A 20,981-nucleotide genomic window follows, 5' to 3' on the forward strand; every position below is an offset into this window, starting at 1 on the left:
TCATATCCATGTGAATGGGTGAAAGTGGTAATGCACTGTGAAGTACTCTATACAATGCTTGAACCGAGTCCAAAGTGCTATTTAGGTGTAGTCCATTCAGCATTATATACATACTGTATGTGTATTTAAAATCTTTTTGTTTAGTCTGCTGGTAAAAATGAGATTCAAAAAGCAAGTATGGCAGGAATCTGAAACGAGAACAATTAGAAGAGTTGTATTTCCATTCTACTTGTAAAATAAACTGGTATAAAGTCATAATAACACACGCAGTTTCATTCAAACTGAAAATAATACAGCAAAAAAAAAAAAAGCCCTACTCTTTGTTGTTTATTTAGTTAACTACAGATATGCTTGTTTTTTGTTTTTTTTTTGTTCTTTTAGGTGTTTGGGTCATTTCCATCCACATGTTGAACACACAGGGAAAAAAACCCACTGTTGGCAGTGAAATCAATCTGTTCGCATTTAATCAAAGTTCTGACAAGCCTTTTTATTGTTTTTGTGCTTTATCATGGTTGGCTTATCAAACTGCTGAACAAATAAAGTTGAAATGAGTTAAGGTGAGAAATATGTTCGAGTGTTCCGTATGTATAAGCTCAGTTCTTGTCTTAATTTTAAATATATATTTTTTTTTATTTGTGATGGTGTGCTCTGTAGTAAAAGTGAAATCATATAAAAATGTATTTACATAATTTTAAGAAAGCGATACGGAGTTTAACAGAAACACTGAGAAAGACGGAAGAGGTTCAAGGGACTCAGACTCCTGAACTCTATTTTTGGAAATACAAACAAACTTTATATATATATTATAAAATGATTTTTAAGTTTGAGCCTGTGTGGTTACAATCTTTAAAACTATTACAAAGACATACATTCAGATTGATATGTGAGATATATAACCTACTAGTCTAAATGCTTCAGCTCTACAAAGCTCCAGCTGTGTAGGTGTGGCTGAAGCCAATTCCACTTTGCTCTGAGTGAGGGCAGTGTACACCCTAGACAGGTCACCAGTCCATCACAGGTCACACGCACACGCACGCACGCACACACACACACACACACACACACACACACACACACACACACACACACACACACACACACACCTATGGACAAATTAGAGTCAGCAGCTCGCCTCAAATGCATGTTTTTGCACTGTGGCAGAAAACCAGAGAACTGGGAGGGAACTCACACATACGCAGAGAGATCATGTAAACTCTACAAAACAAGGCTAACAGTGTGTTTCCACTGGGCGCCGCGCAATTTCATTTGTCACGCGAATGAATTCACGTTCAACGCTTCTGGTGGAAACACAGCGTAAGCCTTCTTGCTGTGAGATAAGAGCACGAACCACTGTAAGTACAAAATGAAATATTTGCATTCTAAATTCAGAAGGCGAGTGTATCCTCCACCTGTGATCTCGATGAAGCTAAAAGGTAGGTAAAAGTTAATGGAGGGATTTTTGCAGCACTCATTGAGAGAGACAGCTTATTATTCTGGGACTTTGGGATTTGTGGTCAGAGCCTCTATTAAGCTGTGAAGAGAGTTTCACTATAATCCTGAAAACAGCAGATGTGTTCTTAGATGAGGATGGTGCTCACACATTACAGCAATTATTGGCATTTGTTTAATCTGCTGAGAGGGTTTTTTTTCAAATCAGTGAAGTCACCTAGCCCATTAACCTGCACCTGTCTAATTGGTACGGTGTGTTGTTTGGTGACAGCTTAGTACAATCCCAAAGCTATTTGAGAAACAGTATGCTGCTCATTTTTAATGGGCTGTTGAGATCTGAGTACATTTTTGCTCTACAATATTTGGAAACACTGAAAACATGTAGAATAGATACAATAAGATGAACAAACAAAAGACGAACATAGGATTGAACATGGCAGATATGCTGCCATCTCAGAGAAACAGTGTCTGGATTTCGTTCTGGTTTACTGGCTGTTTGTGTTAAGTTTGCAGGCTCTACCTGTGTTAACTTCAGCGCAATGTCCATTAGAGAAAGTACAAATATTTTACTATGTAATTTTTCTTCAATCATAACTGAGTCATTTGATTGGTTATATGTGCTCAATTATTATGGAAACATTAAATACAGTGGGGTTTGAAGCATATAGCGGAAAAAAAGTGGATTTGTTCCGATAATCTTGATAATTTGATATGCCTTAATGTTTTAACAAGTCAGAGATCAACTAATCCCTTCAGATTATATGGATTTATCCATTACACAAAGGACAGCCTCTGTTTAACAGTCTTGCTTTGCATTTACTCCATTTAAAAGCTTATACAAATTGATGTTATTAAATGTTTTGCTTTTTTAAAGCCATTTTAAAATAACATTCACTGTCCCCAAAGGGTTCAGATTCACACCTTCTAGTTGTAAGGCCATAAAGCCATCCACTATTATTGAATCCCATCCTTTTTTCACTCAAATAAAAGTTAGAAAGGCAGTGGACCCCTTCTACGATTACAGATTTGCAAAAACATCACAGAGAAGCCAAATGCTTTCCGACTCACTCATTCTTACCAACATAGAAACGCAGAAAACATTAATATAAAATCATGAAGGTAGCTCTTCAGTTCTGTTCTTAGAAATGTCTTTTTTTTTAACAATTTATTTGCAGACAAACTATTAGCCCTGACTCTCCTGGATATTTGTATTATAATGTGCTGTTAGCAGGCCTCTGCTGCTGCTCTGATATTAATCCATGCTCTTCGGGTGAAAATGACCACCAGACCACCATCCTTTGTTTTGTGGGGCCAGTGTAATCAGCTTTAGACCATCCATTTTCAGTACTGTTGAAAATGATTTCACAAACCAAAGTTATTCACAAATGCACGCTTTTGGAGTGTTGGAGGAAGCTGGAGTACCACCCACCTGAAACCGACACGAGGTGAACATGCAAACTCAGTCCAAACAGCTCATGTTAGTGGTGAATACTCTCAGAGAGGCCCAGACTGGAACCCATAACTGTACAAACTCACTTTAAAAGCATGTTATAAGTTAGAAACGTTTTTCCCTAAAATAAACCTTTTTTCTTTTTTTCCCCACAATATTGAAGCGTTGGATAGGTGAGTCAAATAAACGCCCACAAGATGTCCTCATTGTGTTGACTTCTTGCTTTCAGCACTTCATTTGTCTCCTTATTTCAGGTAACATCCTCACACTCAATACAAGTGTCAACATCAGACAAAAACCCTCGAACCAGGTGCATTCACGTCTATTTCAAGTGTTTTCTCTTTATCTTTTCGTCCACAGACGCAGTAAGACACTATTCTGCCGACTGAAAACCGGGTGCCACTCCCCTTTATCCGTGCCTGCTTTCCCCGGGTAGCGGCGCGGAGCCCAGCAGGGTACAGTCTCTGTCACGAGCGCCTCGATAGTCAATATGATCCATCTATCCCGCATCGATCCGGGCCGGACTGTGTGATTTTTTTTCTTCTTCTTTGCGCGTGATCGGGGATCAGTCCCACGCTGGACTCTTGATCGAGCCGACAGGAGCGCTCGCCGCATCCTCGCTGCCCTCGAGCGCCCACTTCTTCCATGAGGAGCTGAAGCCTTGACAATCACACCGCTATGAGGCGAATCACCGGCAAGACCAAGGATGAAACTTTGATCGAGCTGCAGAACGCCACCGACTCACAGATCACAGGTAATTGGTGAAGTAGTCATCCTGCTTATGTCTGCCGCAGACGGTTATTTACGGCTGCGTGTGGTCGCTGCTCGGGTAAAGTAGCTCGGGTCACGGTAATCTCCCAACCCAATGATGTAATGATACAATTAAACTCGACTGTCTCCCAAACAGATTAAAACAACGAAGTCCATTCGAATATCTAAAGTGTATTTGTTACTCATAGTCTAAATTTGTGCTTGTTTGCTGGTGATGTTTTTTTGTGTTGTTGTCTGTCAGGGATGTGTGCAGCAGTAAGTCATGAGTAATCCCATGAGAAGGGAAGAGGCATACATATGTAAACAATGCTGGATGTTCAGCATCCTTACCTCTTGACTGTCTTGGAAGCGACTGTGACCTCAGTGACCTCAGTGTCAGGTTCATCCCAAACTGTTCAGATAAAGATTGCGTCCTCATATGAGGACTCCACAAAGGTGCAGTGGTTAGAAATCTAACCTCAATGTGAGAATTTCCCCAGCAGACCCTGAAGATGAAAAGTTTGCATTTTTCTCCATTGCATTTCCCCCCCCCCCCAACACACAGTCACAAAATCTGAATCTGAGGTGAGCTGATGACCTTAATGTGGGTGTGTGTGCCTGTCAGTGTCTCTGTGTCTGCCCCTGTGATGGACTGATGCCATCTCTCTGTTTACAGTCTGCACAAATAAAAGTAGATTTACTTTCAGATAGTAGTGTGTCAACGTGATTGGATGATGCCGGTAACTATTTTTACTATATACAGTCTTCTGAAAAAATAAAAACAAGAGAGCTGGCAAGTTTGACAGTTTCATTTTCTGTGGAGGTCTACGTGACGTAATGCTGGGAGTTTATGCTTTGTGTTTCCAGTTTCTGAGGGGACATTGTTGCATGAAGAATGCCACCCGAGCATAGCTGCTCAACAGGAAAGTGTTGAGATTGAGATTAAATATTCAAACTGAATGTGATACGGTATACAGTTTCATAAATCTTGCAGTTTAATCAAAAGAAAACAAGGGATTGGCAGATGGTAAACTCTGCTTTCAGTGGTCACTGTTGATTGCTTTTAGAAGATCCAATTAACCATTTATGAATATAAAATCTGGCTTTTCACGTAAATTTTGATGTTGCAGCTTGATGCACTTAAATGAAACAATGATTCTGACCAGTTTAGAAGAAATGAGTCAGTGCTCTGGCCTGATATCCAAATAGCTGTGTTTACACTTGCTTGATCCATATTGCATATATCTCTGAAACTAAACCACTTCTACCTCAAGATGTTGACTTTGTCCTGTTTGCCTCTGCATGTTGAGGCTCTATCCACAAAACATAAAAACGTAGCACAGGCACAGGCTGCTGTGGAGATTCAATAGCTGCAAGCAGTGTATCTCAAGGCATCTTTCATGTGTGTTTAGCTAATGGATTTAGATTTCTAAGTGCATGGCCTGTATCTGGAAGGTGTCATTTGACCTCTGCTCGTCAAAGCATAAGATGTTGTGGATGTCTTGGAAAAAGAAAAAAAAAACAGGTTATCGTGTGATGAGAGTCCTTCTGCACATTGAGGCAGCTCAGATCCAAGGTAAAATAAAGCTGGATATCCAGAAGCTGAAAGGATATTTAAAGCTTTCCAAACTACTTCATTGTGTTTTAAATCTCTGTTTTGAATTTATGACAGACTTATCATTACGTCATTGAAGCCTTCAGGAAATATGCCAATATTTCTCACAAAGAATCTCGTTGTCATTCCTGTGACATTCCTGCTCGGGGACAGAGCTCGGTATGGATGTAGATGAAGATATGGTTCAGTGTCGGTTGCAACAATTTCTGCTGTAGTGTAATATATTTCCAAAATAGTCTCCAATAATAACATACATTATATTATTGGGCCTGTCACTGAATCAGAATATTCTCAGTTAAATCAGATTATCTGTTCAGTTTGAAAGTTTTTACTTTTTTTTTTTTCATGTAGTTTTTACCACTTTGTTTACTGCTTTACTATAATGCCAGATATTTGAATGGGCTTGAATGAGTTCAGACTGACAGTAATGTTTACTTAAAAGAGCCAGATTGAGAGTTTTACTCAGGGATATTATTCCTGTAATCTACATGCAAAATCGGTCTGCTCAGGCTCAACCCACAGACAAGGAAAGTGGACTTTATGTTTCAAATTCCATCCATGAGTGGTCCAGATCGCAGGAAGTCACTAAAATGATTGTTTTTAAAATCATTAAAGGAGCACAGCGCAGTTTGCTCGTTTTATGCGAAACACCGACCCCTGCAGGCCTTAGGCGTAACTGTAGCTTAGTGAAAAGCTCGTGTCTGTGGCTTGTGCCCATGTACGTGCACAGAAGAGGGGAAGTCCTTCCTCGCTCTTTTAGCAGTGCTTGAGTAAAATGTAAGTTTCTTTTGCCTGGTGGAGTCTGTGCTGGAGTTGTGGCAGTGCTAGAAGCCGGTCTTTTCTTACTTTCTGGAAGCTCCATCCTCAGTACTGCTCAGTTTTTGCTGCTAAGCGTCTGGCAGAGTAATGGCGGACAGATCGAAACTTAAGGATTACCAGGCCAGCGGGAGCGTGCATTACGTCAGGCTCAGAGCGATTCGTACCCGAATCACTCATATTGCTGTGCCTTCAGTGCCCTGCACAGGAAAATAGGAGCGACTGCGATCTTGCAAAAATAGCTCTTGCTGCCCATCAGGCTAAGGTGAAAACGTGTGTGGGTGTGAATAATTTACATATTAAATTTTCAAAACTGCGCTGTACCCCTTTAAAAGAAAACTAAAGCATTAGCAATTCCTCTTTCCTCGAAAAATGACATTTTCAGTAGATGACAGTGAAAACACACCTACCTCACCTGATCTCATGATACAACTTTCCCTCAAAGCCTCAGATGTATTTATCTCTCACACTTGAATGAACTGAGGTATTGAAGTGACCCAGGCTAGTAGCTCTGATAACACTGGCTCAGTTAAAGCGTAGTAGAAGCAATGAAAGACAAGACCCTTTATTCTATCAAAGACCCTCGTATAATCTCAATCAGACACTTTCCATTTGTTCCTCAGTGTCCTTTAATGTGTTAATTAGTGAGGTCAGTTAATAAAGGCGGGTGTTTTTAGCGGACTAATAACCTGCCTCAGTCTGCCGGAGCTTTGTTCAGGCTCTTATCAGGGCAGGCCTTCAGTCTCATGTGAGAGTGGAAACACAGACGGCAGAAGAAAGGGGTCACTCCTCACCCCGGTGTGTTTTGTACGTGTTACAGCTGCTCAAACAGATTTACAGACAGGGATCAGTAATGGAGAGGAGATGCACTGAGAGGCGGCAGGTTTTCTAAATCCAAACCACCTGACTGCAGCTTTTACATGGTTTGTCATTAAGCTCACAAGGTTTTCTGCTGGTTTCTTCCTGGCAGCTTTAAAGTACAAATTGGCCAAAATATGTAAACTGATTTCTATATTAAGCGTCCTTGATAGTGATGACTGATTGTTTTAGGGTTTCGACTCCTCTTAAGGAAATCTCACGCCGTGGTCTATATCAGTGCGGGTGAAGTCATCCTTCAGTCTGAGGTGAAACAGAGCCAAAGTGTTGCTATGGAAACAGGTGTTGTAATTGTATTACCCTTTCTGATGGGGGCACGATACTGCATTGGAGAGCAGCCAGTAAATCCTCACAACAAACAAGAAGGCAGCCAAAGTCAAGCTCGCGTGTTCCCACAACAACTTCAGTTTTCAGAGTAGCGTGAATATTCTGTCTGAGGTTTACGTTGGACCTGCCGCCTGTCTCCTGTCCGCCGTGGCCTGCCTGCTTTTAACGAAATCACAGTGATACGCGTAGATGGAGGGCTGCAGCCGCTCTCGATGGCTATTGAATTATGATTTATTTATGTGAGGTTTTTATAGAGCAGCAGTGCCTGCAGGAGTACACATGTACAGTATCAGTTGGTTTATCGAGCATGGAGGGCTGGAGAAACACTTTAATCCTCCAAGCAAACCAAGCAAAGCATCCAAAGGTTTCAGAGCATACTTACAAAAAAAACCAGCCTCCTGTGAGAGCCAATGACTTTGTTCCTAAGTATCTTATCAGCAGACTCTCCTGTTTTGTAATGTTGCGACTTTTAAAGATTACATTTTATCCTCTCCTGAACCTGCATGTGACTCCTGCTGTTTGTGGCGTTGAAATATGGTTCAGTTTGTCAGGAAATCTCCTTTTTAGGAAGACAATATCATGACGATAAGAGAAGAATTTTGAATTCCTGTTGCCAATACAAGTCTGATGTGAGCATGAAGGATGCTTTCTATTTTTCTTTTTGCCCGTACTAAACTGAGTTGACAGGAAATGTGGGGTGACAGATAGAGAGGCTGCCATCTCGTAGGAGACTCGGAGGGGGTAAGTCTGAGCGCAGGATGTGGTTTCACTGCCACATGGTGCACACTGCTCCTGTTGCACTATCAGGACTGAGCTGAAGTTTTAAATTTCAGCTTATATTGACACCATTTCTAGCCTAATGCACTCACTGAGGCAGCCTTTTAGTTTTCCCTGTTATGGGTTGGTGGATGGCCTCATGTATTCGTTTGTCACATTAATATTAATACACAGTATGTTTACGTGCAGGCCAGCCTGATCTTTCTTTTCATGTCCATATTTAAAACGCTCTTCCCCAGGGAGACGTTGTGGAGCAAATCTGTGACATATATGCAAGGTGTGATTTTCCAGGAGGGATCTACTCGATGCATCCTGAATACTTTTTATTTCTGGGGAATAACATCTACTTTTCTCTCTCAACTCTAATTGACAGCGAGTAAATTCAAATGTTAGTGATTGTTGGATTTACTAGCCTGTCAGAGGCTATTAGTTTAAAAGTGGAAGTCATGTAGGCAGGCTGCTATATTCCTGTAATTGTTGCACCAGCTACACTTATTTATTCTTTTATTCTGTGCAAATTGCATTTCCATTATACTCAATCTGGCTTTAAATTGGAGAGAAAAAAGGTTTAGACGTGATTTTAAGCTGTCTTATGAAAAAACTGACAAGAAATAATAAGAAATAGTGTATGGTGGGAAAAAAGCTTGTCAACCGACCCCGCCCCTCTCTCCGTCTGAAACAGCACGCTCATCCCCAGTGTTGGTATCACACAACTTGGAAAGTAAAAGGTTCTTGTTAATTTTACGTGTTGTGAGGTCAAACAGCTCTATGAAGAGTGTTCAACCAGGTAGAAAATAGACGTACACAGAGTGAGCTGATCAGACTCAGCGTGAATCAGAATTGTGGACGAGCTGCTCAAGAGCTATTGTTGGTGCTTTTTACTAACATCAGAAACCCACACAGCATGCTTGAGTTGAAGTAAAGAACAATTTTGGGTGCTACGAGGTACACAGCACTTTGTGTTCTGCTCAGGCTATCGATGGTACTTTAACAGATGCTCTGCAGCGGAAGTTTGATCGCTCTGCTGGGCTTTTAGTTTGATTATTTTCTCTGTATTGGTGACTTCAGGTGAGACCCTGGCCCTGTCCTGTAGTTTGGAGTGCTTCACTACTTAACTCAACTGTTTGTTTACATCTAACTTTTTCCTGCTGTCTGTCCTTTAAAGATGGACCTGCTGTGTTGACGGCATACAGGATAAACCTGCGGTCAGGTATGGGCAGATTGGAGGCTTTATGTGACGCCTGTCTGTCCTTTCCTCTCGTACCTGTTCTCCGTTCAGCCTTCTCATCACGCTGACCCTCGCCCGAGCGGCGGGCCACCTTTCTGCTTTTTGCTCCGTTGTGTTAACTTTTGCTCTGGCGAGCCTGCTAATCACATCCAGATGTGTGTCTGTGCTCCATCAGCCTCCATCCCAGCTTCTGGTTGTGTCCGCTTCACTTTCTGCCTCCTGGTCGCTGCTGTCAGTGTCCTTCCTGTATTTATGGCTGAAGTGTGAAATATGCATCGACGTGTGCGCTCGTACGCATGCTGCAACGAGGCATGTGCACATCTTTTTTAATTAAGGCTAAGCGATTTGACCATTTGTGCTATGAACACACGTGCATTTGTTGAGCAACGGAGAATTCAGCGTACAGGACTTCTTATGTAAAATCACTTTGTGTATTGTTTCAAATCTCTGAGCAGATTTGCAGAATTGTAAAGTACTGCAGTAAACTCACAATCCACAGTGAGTTAAAGTGAAACATTCATAGTTTTTCTTGTGGAAATACATTCCAAAAAAGTTAGATAATTGGAATTCATCTTTAAGATACACGGATTATATTGTGATTGTAGATTTTGTTTTCTTATTAATGTATTGTGGTTCAGAATTTAAACATTAGCCATGTTTAAATTCTGTTAGTCGTGCTGTTAATCTAAAATGATTGTTCTGTACATTGTTCAATATGTCAAGTTTAGTATTTGTCTTTGATATGTGATGAAAATACAACCTCTCGCCTATTGTTCGGTTATCTGAGAGATTTTCCCACAGTTTCTCCACTTCACTGTTCCTGTACGCACATCTACAGGAAACTTCAAAATATGAAGTTCTCAGTCATGAAGAACACACGTTATCCGTCATGCTCGTGTGTGTGTGGTAACTGGCCGGCTGACACACTCTTTCACATCCTCCTGTCAGAGACACAGTGAGCCCTGGATGGTGATTCAGGCTGCTTTCTTTCATAATACTGGGTTTGGTGACTCAGTGTGGGCTTCACTGAGTCGTCCTGACAGTTACACATTCTGGAGAGCATCTGAAAGTGTGTCTCAGCAGGAGATCACATGTTTCACAGGGGTTAGAGGCACAATCCCGATCTGGAGGCTGTAATAAAGAATGGAAACTACAGTGCTACTTTGACTGAGAGGATTTGACATGATTCACAATCACGAAGAGATTGCAGAGCCTTTGGAGTTTCTCCAGTTTCTTCTCCGCTGTACGATCGGCAAACTTTTTCTGGGAACTGATTCATTGGTATAAGTGACCTCCTTGGATTGACTATACAGTAGATGTCCTCGAGTCTTCTACTTTTTAAAATTACTTTGAGTGATCACTTCTCATTGGCCTTCAGTACTCATCCAAACAGAGGTTAAAACAGATTATAGGACATACAGTTGTTTGTGGATGGAACCTGTGGGAAATTTAAAACTTAAAGAGAATCCCTCAATAACCTGTAGTATCTTTCAAGGGCCAACCTTTAAGGGAGAGCAGGATGAAAAATGCAATGATTGCTTTTTCCAAATGAAAATATGAATTATTGTTTGTTCACCTGACAACCTGGTGTCACCCACCAGCAGATAACAGAGGAAAGTGTTTCTAGAGGACTGTCCAATCCATAAATTGTTGCCAGAGAATAAAGAAAAGTTATGGATCAGTTTTTTTATTTTTCCTTGTGCAAACCTTCTCTTTTTTTAATGCAGTTTCAATAGCAGGCTTTTGTCAAAGGTCAGAGTTACATCGTCCTTTATCGATCAAGCCTATGTTGTGAAGCACTGTCTGAAAGCGCTGATTGTTGAAAGAGGTGGACTCAAAATGTGGATACAACATGACCGTTGTTGACCAAGACTTAAAAACTTTTTTTTATTTCCAAAAAAAAGGTGAAACCAAAAATCCAAAAGTCCAACAACCAAAGTCCCAGAATTTAAACTGGCGTTGTCATAAGGAACACTGAGACAGAAGCACAGAAGCACGGGACAACTGCCACACACAGGGAGATATTCCCATTTTCCAACAAGAAGAGCCAGGTGCTGGGTCGCTTCTGGTGCTGGTGCCACTGCTTGGTTGGTTCCGTGACTGTTCACCATTTTTTGGACGTCAGTTGCAGACCACAGTGTCAGGAAGCTCTGGCTCTCAGCCTCAGTCCACTGTGGCTTGAATTTTGTATCTAAGGCAAATTAAAAATATGAATGAAGTTGCTCCGCTGTAGTTTTTAAAATGGTAGTGCTTCAAAACAGTCTTGATAACCCCGCCTCCAGCCGATGCTTCCCTCTGGCCCAGCAGGTTATAAAAAAAAAAAAAAAAGTTCTTTGCATAATACTGTACAAACTTCTCTTGCATATTGACGTACTGTACAAGAAAAAGCCAAACTGCCCGGAGCAATATAGAAAGTTTTGAGAGCCTGAAGTGGTGGAAAACAGAGAACTGTTGATAAGGCTGGTTTAGCTCAGAATATCATGAAGTAGCCTCTTAATTACAAAGCTTTAGTAAACAGATAAAATAAGTAAATTATTCACTGAAGACGTGTGATAACTGTTTTCGGAGAAAGCACATGTTTACACTTTCATTCCAGTCCAAACAGCCCTCAGCAGATGCATTATGTGAATCAGAACAAATATTTTTGTGAGCTGCAGCTTTGCTGGTTGTTGTTGAAAGGATACAACCACGATACAGGTTCAAAGAAGATCATGATTATTATTTCAAGAATATGATAATATCTGCATTTCTCTAGCTTATAATTTCCTGCTTTGAACCAAATGTAAAAAGCACAGGAAGTTGTTGTGTTCCAGTAAGTGTCTCAGTGGTGAAGCATTGATGCCTCCGCTCTGTGTTTTCCAGGAAAAGCCATCAGCCATCAGTTGTTGTGGCTTTGACTATGAAGTCCTAATTAATCAAGAGACTTGATTAGACTGGAAGGAAAACAAAAAGAAACAAGCTGCATTGTGGGTAGGGAGGGAGCTACAGCTGTTCGGCTGTCCTTCACTCCTCAGCAGTCCAATGAGGAGGAACTATTGAAAGAACTGCTCTGGAGAGGTTTTAAAAAAACTCTCTGCAAATTGATCAGCTCTTGCATGTTATGATACCAAGAATTTGAACTCCATGTTTTGTCTGTTCTGTTAAACAGAAGCTGTGTGTGGTGATTTGACACGCACTGTAGCATGTCATGTGTCAATAACAGATCACAGAGCATGTGCAGAGGTGTCTGTGCTTCCTGTGTGCTGCTGTGGAGCTGCTCCACCTCCCAAGGCCGGAGGAGCAGAGCGGCGAGCGCCACTGCAGGAATTTATAACAAAACGAACACTCCAGAGAAAAGAAAAAACACAGCTTATTTTCATACTGACATGTCAGACAATGTGGCGGAGCACCTTTGTTCTCTCTGGAAATTCATTTGCTGATTCATTTTCTCTTGCATCTTTTAAACACAGATGCCACGTGTGGTGATTTGAGCCTGAAACGTGCAGTGGCATGTCACATGTCAGTATAGTTCACAGAATATGTTCTTCAGCTTTGGAGGTCTTAAGACTTGCAGTGAAAGATGGAGAATAATGGAGTGTGGGATCAGTAGTTGGTTACCAATCAGATGGCATCGTACAAATGGTCCCACATCCTTCCATTGCCCATCGCGGGGTTTGGCACTGGGAATGTGTGGGTAGGATTCTGAAACATCAAACGAAGGCATCTGAACAGTAGACAGACGTACTGACTGAGGAATGGTGTTTCACAGCCATTATCAGGTCCTGTGTGCACATCTGATGTGCAGTGGAGTTTGTCTGCAGTCATAACGTCTCCTCGTTTTGGTACTAAAGGTTTAATAAGATCCAGCAGTGTCAGCACTCAATCTACCAGCGATACACATACAGCGGAGAAACATCATGCTAGAATTTCACACTTCAGTCACCTTGATGCCTTCTGCGGTGGGTGTGAGCACAGCCCCTGTTTTAATATTAAATCTCATCCCATCAAATGTATACGGCAAAGTGTGGATAAAGTTCCAGTAATGCATGGCCGTTTGCTGGACTCTCGAGGGACTCGAACCCGTAACTTCAGAAATTTAAGGGATTTCGACTTACAAATTCTTCAGTGAAATGACATTGGCTCACCTTGTCACACCCAGTAAACCACTTTCACGTTAACTTGCACCCATTTCTTAGAGCGATAATTTAATCTTGAATAGCTGAGATTATTTTACCCCTTTAGGAGGCTCAATCTGAGTTTGTTGATTCCTAGATGGCGACCGAGGGGTCTGGACTCGGTTGGGTCCTCCCTTCCTTATTTCCTGGGTAACAGGCAAGGACAATACTGGACAATCGGTTAGCCACTGGTCCTGCTCCTCGGCGGTCAATCTGGAACCCGCCCCTGTAAGAGACTGTTTTTTTTTCCATTTGAATGTAATAAAGATAATAAAATAACTTGTCAATAATGTAATAAAATAGCAAAAGAGTTTTAATAGTACTGCAGAGTGACAACAACTGCGATATCCACTTTTGATAAACAGACTGCACAAACATGCAAATCCCCAAAATGCAGTTATGCATTATGAAAATATCAGTAGCAGTAATTACATTTAGCCAAATTGCCAATATTTTCATATTATCAGTTATGTTGCTTGCTACACTTGTGTTTTAATGAAATTACTACTAGTTTTACACTCCTCATTTCTTGTTTTTGTGATTACTGTTCAAAAAGCACAATTAGTTTGAAAACCACCGCTCTGATTTAACATGTCGCTCTGATTTAATGTCGTGCAGTGTTTTCATATTTGTTTGTGAACCTGGCTTTCTGCTCGACATGTGGCAACACTGCTGAAGCTCTAAAATGTGCAATATAGCGTAAGTGAAGTCCGTTACTGTAAGAAGCAGTGTAAAAGTAGATGTGGAAAAGAAGAGTGTGGAGTGAATGAATGTTTCCTATTTTGATATAGTGTATTGCAGTTATTTATAGAGTTCCTATCCGAGCCAGTCGCTGGTGTGTCTGTGTCATGATCTACTGTGGCTGCTCCTCTTCACAGAGGGACGGCTTCTCTGTTTTACTCCAGTTTATTTTTTTTCTCTCTCTGTGGAAGTGGAAGCAGCGCACTGCTGGCCCTTTGCTTCTGTTTGCACAAGCCTGGCTCTGATAGCTGGGTGAGCACAGTTGGACTAAGACCAAAAAACAGAGACGAAAAAGGAAAGAGGGGGAAAAAAAGGAAAAGAGAAGAGCTTGTTAAAAGAAAGAAAAGTCAGTGCTGCTTCCCACGAGGTCCATGGAAACATCCCTCTTCTTTGTCCTTTGAGTATCTTTGTTATTCCTCCAGTTTGAGTGATATGGAGTATTTTCACTCCTTTCCACTGAGCCTGGAGGTCGCTCATTAGCATGCGTACGCCACAGTGCTCCTCTGATTGGCTCCTGCTGCCGTCGGTCAGATCATCACGTCTAATCAAAGGTGGCCTCCTGGGCCGAAGCTCACCGAGTGCGAGGCTCCGTGTCCTTTACATGCTGCGTGCGTCTCTTTCATTGGAGGAGGAGGGGTGGACCTGTGCAGCAGCGGAGTCCTCAGCCTCCAGCTCCTCCCCCTCGCCAGCGTCTCCACGCAGCCTCCCCCACAGGAAGTGGAGCGTTCCCACCATCCAGGAATAAAAGGGGGAGCAGAGCAGGGTGCTGCACGAGCACATTCCCTCGCCTGTAATCTGCCACGCTGGGGCAGAGAGAAGGGCTGCAGGAATGCTGTGTGTCATTGTGTGTGTGTGTGTGTGTGTGTGTGTGTGTGTGTGTGTGTGATTCTCATCTCCCTCTATTCAGCTCTGTCTTATATGGCAAAAGTCTTCATCTGCAGCAGAGCAGAGGAATTTTATTGGGCTCTTGTTAACTCCGGGCAGTCTGAGATGCCTGCTGATTATTGGCTGGCTGATGACTCTTAAAGGGACGGACTGGCTTCTCATCCATGTCCCACATGGACATAGAAACTGCTCATCTTAAGTAAACGACCGCGTGTCTGTGGGAATGAAGACGTTATTTGTGAAGAATTGCTTTCCTGTTTGGGTTTGAGTGTCTGTAAACAGGCAGAGTTGAGGTTTTTTTTTTTTTTTTTTTTTTTAAGTCAAATGAATGTTTCTTTCATAAATTCTACTTCCTGGTTACAGTTGGTGACAGTGTGCACGTTTTTCACTTAAATGCAGACACCAGTTAAAGTTTTAGTGAAGTAAAACAAAGAGACTGAACTTATTTTTGGAGTCATGTATGATTCCATCAGGTTTGAAAAGCACCCAGATAAACAAATGGACTATTTATCCAACCATCCACTGTATTTAACCTTGTTAAAATTAAAGACCAACACTAATAAATGTGAAGTGTAGCTGCCTGAAATCTTCACATATGTAAATATCCCTCTGCCTATATGCATAGTTCACACGATTCCGTTCAGACGGTTCTTTTTTTTAAACTTGATCACTTTCTTCACTTGACCAGACACACAAGATGCATGTTTATTTCCATTAAAAAAAAATATGAAGATGCGTGAAGCCATAAAAAACACAAAAACTAAGTTTACATATGGTAACATCAGAGGCCTTTACTAGGAACTATACCAAGTGGGCTTAACATCCTCAGGATATCTCCCGTTATCTGGATTGACCATTTCAGTTCATTTCAGTACAGCTTGCTTTATATAGCACCAGTTACAACATAGTCATTTCTAACACTGTTACAGAGAAAACCCAACAGTTCCAAAGCCAGACCTGCACAATCCTTGATAAGCGGTCCTCCAAACCTGGATATCAACTCGATGATTAAACCCAGAGTTTTCCTATCTTGATCAGTGTGCATTCACATAAGAGAGCTGGAGTTTGCACCATCTGATCAATCAAAAAACAAATGCGTAACTTTGTGAAATTATACAATATTAATTCAATGGACAATATAAACTGACTGAATATAAACACCATCTTTTTCCAAGGCATGTCATTCTCCAAGAGATTTGATTAGTATGGAGGCAGTGCTTTTATACTGATCTCTATTTATTTATATAGTAATCTAATTACATGATTCAGTCTGAGGAAAAGTAAGCTTTCAAAGAGGTCAGATGAGTTGTTACAGAGCGAGGGTGAACTGAAGGGTGCACTATAAGATGAATAGTTCTTTTGTTTTCTGAGCATTTCAGTGACTGAAACACTGTTTTCTTGTATTATTTAGCATTTCAGCTACAGTAGATTAAACTGTTCATCCATTGCAAAGAATTAGTATCTAAATTTGCAATAAATTAATCTACACAAAGTGTCTGCTCACAGTTGATCATTTTTTTAAAAGATGTCTTTCCTTTGCAGATGACAGCAGTGGAAATGGTGTCAATTTATCATCAGAAAGGGTTCCACTGCCCGGAAACTCAGAGGTAAGTTCTGACACATACTGACTTTTCAGCATGGATACAAACATTTTTTCAGGAAAATCTGTGACATTTGAGGAGGAAGCTTTTTGAATATTAGAAGACAGCAGTATCACAGCCTTTTTATTGTTTTATGGTAGGACAGCTCATTGGAAACCTCCCACCATGACTAATAAATTGGTGATTTGTCATTTGGCTGCAGTGTCTCACTGCCTCGCTCCTGGCTGGAAAATTCATGTGACAATAAAAATTTCAATCCGTTCTGATTGTGGTGCTCGCCGAGGACAGCGGATCATTACTTCACTTTCAATGTAATTACCTCCACAAGAGCCTGAGCAGACCTGATCTCCACAGAGATGTACTCCACATAATTGAACTTAATATAAAATAATTGCCACCTGAAGCCGTGCCAGATAAATGACCAATCTAAGATTCTTCCTGGCTTTACTGTTTTTGAGATGTTTAATAGCGTCCTTGTAGCTGTATGTATATACAGTATGTTGGTTTGATCCTTTTATCGCTGCTTTGATTTCTGAGCCATTTCCCAGTAGAGACAGAAATAAAGTGTTGTTGTAGAGACAGGAGTCTGTTGTCTGTTTGGCTTTCAATGGAATTATGAAGCCATTCATCCATTAATTGATTCTATAAATCTTATTTGGTTTCTGTGATGTTGGATTGTAGGTTACAGTGCAGTCTTATCAGAGCCCATCTTTTCAAACAATGCCATTTCTGAATTCCTCATTTAGCCATAAAATGAATAAATAGCCACCTGATGAGAGGCGAAAACGCCCCGCTGCAGGCCGTCCGTTGGCAGATGTGAGTGCCCGATAAACATGTTGGGTGGAGTTCAGCAAACTGCTCCACATACTGGTCTGTTGGAGTTGTGGTGAAGCTTTTTTTTTTTAATAGCAGGGTTTGTTTTTGTACAGCTTACAGGAAGTGTGGCACAGACATCGACGTTCATGGTCTTCCCGGTCACAAAAAAACATCTGGAAAACCTGATTGTTTCGCTTTTAAATTGTGCCACAGTTCCGTGAGGAACATGCATTTGTGGGATGAACTCCAGCACTTAGTGAGTTATAACCGTGAAATAAAAATCTCTGGTAATGCCAAACAGCTAATTTTTGGTGGTGATTGATTGAAGTCTGATAAAGAAAGACATATCCTACAAATGCTTGTTCCTTAAAAATGTAAAATCATTTCAGAAAGAAATGTAATGGTATAAGATATGCTGCCAAGATGTTACAACAAAGAAATAATCAAGCAAACATACATTTAATTGCTTTTTCCGTGTAGTTTATACCCAGTATTCAATTGTAATCGTAACATAAGTAAAGATTATTTTTCAATATCCAGTTGTTGCCATGATTACCCAGGCGAAGCAGGAGTGATACAAGTACAGAATTCCCAGTCGGTGTGCCTGCAGTTCAGTTGATGATTTATTTGAAGCAAGCAAACGATAAACATACCGGGGTTTTCATATAAAGAGTTCTATATCTCTGTCTTAGTTGTCTGTATACGTATCAATGTCATTATAGATGTATATAAGTTACATCAACCCAAGTCAAAGACAAGAATCACAGCACAACACAGACTTGTTTTCCAGGAGTTTATCTCTTGAACAGCAGAGATGTCAGCAGTAACAGTAGAAACCTGAAGCGTTAAACAGTTAAAGGTTGAGGAGTAGAGACAGACACTGCATGGAGCCCGTTTCTCCTCCAGCTTCAGCTATTTTTATGTAATGACAGGCTGTGATTGTACGGTCTTGTTTTTGTGGCTGCCATCATTGTAGTCTGAACTGCTTCTACCAACAAATAAAGCAATGTTCTGAAACGTTTTTAAATAATGTTCTGACAAGTGGATGTCAAGTTGATGCACCTTGAAACTGAAGTTTAATTTAATGCAATTTCATTTATGTGGCTCCAGTTACAATTTGAGTAATTTTGTTGCATTTAACCTTCCAATAAAGTTTAAACAAAGAAGAGGAAGAATGAGACAATGTGACGTGAGTGAGCATATGTGGCCGTGAAGAGGAAAAACCTATGACAGAAAGAATAAACGCCAGTATTTGGAGCAAATCACTTGGTGTATTTCTTCTCTGCTTCTCTCTAAAACTTTGCTACTGTTTCTCTTGCAGACCGACAAGCTGCACACGAACAGAGACACTGTGTTCTTCAGGGACGGCGTTCGCAGAATAGACTTTGTGTTGTCCTACGTGGACGATAAAGATGGCGAAAAGAAACAGGTAACAGAAGATGACACGTGAAATCTGACGGATCAGCACATCACAGTGCGGCCACTGAGATTCTTACACAACTTCTGTCCACATCTCGGTTCATAAGCGGAAGTGAGATTCAGCGTATTTTCTCTGGACGTCTGACATGTGATTTCATTTTTATTCAAATGAACACACTGACAAAGAGTTAAGTCTTCACCAGTGCGACAGTGAGAATAAAGTAAAAACCTCTCAATGATGGCTCAATATGTCCAGTTTCTGACTAAATACACAGTGTGTATATATATATATATATATATATATATATATATATATATATATATATATATATATATATATATATATATATATATATATATATATATATATATATATGAAGCAAAAATCATGTGATTGCTGATCACATGTGTGGAGGCCTGGAGGAGGGCGGAGGCGTGATTTTAAACAATTGAGCCATTTTCTGCTCTCTTGAAAGACGCTTGTTTGGCAGCTCTAAAAATAGATGCATGCCACACTTTCCATCCAAACTTCCAGCTGTAAAATCTGTTTGCAAATAGTTGACTCTATAGTGACTCAGTCACTCAGAACATTGAATAAAATGCGTTTTCTAGCTGGTAATTGGCATACGCAGCACAGTGAGCTTTGATGGTATACTTATGTATACAAGGGTCACACACAAGTGAGTTTTTAGCAGGCTTGAAAGATAAAAAAAAAAATACTGCCCTCGTTATATAGGAAGCAGTTTGAAATGACTAATTAGATCTTTTTTCCTGTAGTAGAATAAAGTATTTGCTTGCTTTCCCAGTGTAAATTTAAAAGTTGACCCTATTTATCTGGATATAGGTTGTTTGGAATATTGTATTTGCTGCTGGTTTCTGCTGCCATCAAGTGGTCGACACCTGGACCAGCGGTCCACTCAGCCATCTTCTGCTCAACTTCATCCACCTCAGGATTAGATGATCCAAGTAACAATGAGAAAAAAACAAACAAACAGATAATCCCACACACTTTTACAACATCAGTCAATTTATACACTGATGAGGCTCAAACCCATGTTTTGATTGTGGGAATAAACTGGAATGGCCAGCATCACACTGTGGACACGACTTTGTTTTACTGTAAAGTTCTTCATTCTGTCTCATACATTTTGATTTATAGGCTTCATTCGACATATTGGAATGATTTTATGCAATGTTTGAAGATGACAGATGTACTTTATAGATCCCAGACTGGGAATAGTGTCAAAGTGACGACATACTCATGACCCTTCAGGAGAAGTGTGTTGATGTTCAAACATGCATGACATGATGAGATAAAATGACCAAGAAGACCAGCAATGTATGTTTTTACAGGAATCACATCTCTATGACAGTAATACATAGAAAATCTGCGACTTGTGTCCCAGGGAGTCAGTTGGTTTTGAAAGGGGGCGGGGGGAGCAACTACTGGTAAAAGAGACTTTGGAGTGGAGTATGTATGCGTGTGTGTGTGTGTTCATCTAAAAAGACTGACAAAATATGCTTTTACACAACAAAGCTGAGGACTCAGTTTAAAAGAAAGTTGCACGGCGGTTCTTCTTTTGGATAAACTTTTCAATGACTTTCATTCATTTTGAATTCCGACTGTTCGCTTTAGCAGCGTTGTCACGCCTCCCTCAGTCTGTCAATCACTAATCAGGACCCGCCTACACTGGTGGCAGCCAATCAGCTCTCAGTTTATAAGTGACACTGCAGGTATCATTGAAGCAGCACAGATATTCCCGATCATCTTAAAGCGTTTATATCACAGTTTGCCTGCAGTCCTTTCCAGGTTACTCCTGGTGGCGCTGTGCTCCACCTGCCTCTAATGACCAGTCACCACTGCTTTAGATTTGGAGAAGTGCTTGAGATGATGACTAGAATTGATTAAACTTTTGGTATGGCTACCTTAAGATGCTGAGAAGCATTTCATATTGTAGGCGATTGTTATGTTTTGGATAAAAACCTCTGGCCTGACCCTTTTATATGAGTTACAAACCCAACAATGTTGAACTTTAAGTTGAAATCAGCTACGTGTCAACAGGGTTTACAGCTAAGG

General features: G+C 40.8%; 1 protein-coding gene across 2 annotated transcripts in view; it reads left to right on the plus strand.

The window, feature by feature from the left end:
* The first annotated feature begins 3,331 nt into the window (after nt 1-3,331).
* The window catches only part of LOC115390566 (anoctamin-5-like), a 33,042-nt gene continuing 15,392 nt past the window's right edge, over nt 3,332-20,981 (plus strand). Inside the window, exons 1-4 of one of the 2 annotated variants that reach the window (XM_030094476.1) lie at nt 3,332-3,653; nt 9,226-9,270; nt 16,611-16,675; nt 18,807-18,914. In XM_030094476.1, coding sequence (XP_029950336.1) covers nt 3,578-3,653; nt 9,226-9,270; nt 16,611-16,675; nt 18,807-18,914 — 294 coding nt within the window. In that variant the 5' untranslated portion in view covers nt 3,332-3,577. The remainder of the gene's footprint in view (nt 3,654-9,225; nt 9,271-16,610; nt 16,676-18,806; nt 18,915-20,981) is intronic. The other variant, XM_030094484.1, reaches the window with a different exon arrangement.

The sequence above is a fragment of the Salarias fasciatus genome, chromosome 1, assembly GCF_902148845.1.
Source record: "Salarias fasciatus chromosome 1, fSalaFa1.1, whole genome shotgun sequence".
NCBI classification, from domain to species: Eukaryota; Metazoa; Chordata; class Actinopteri; order Blenniiformes; family Blenniidae; genus Salarias; species Salarias fasciatus.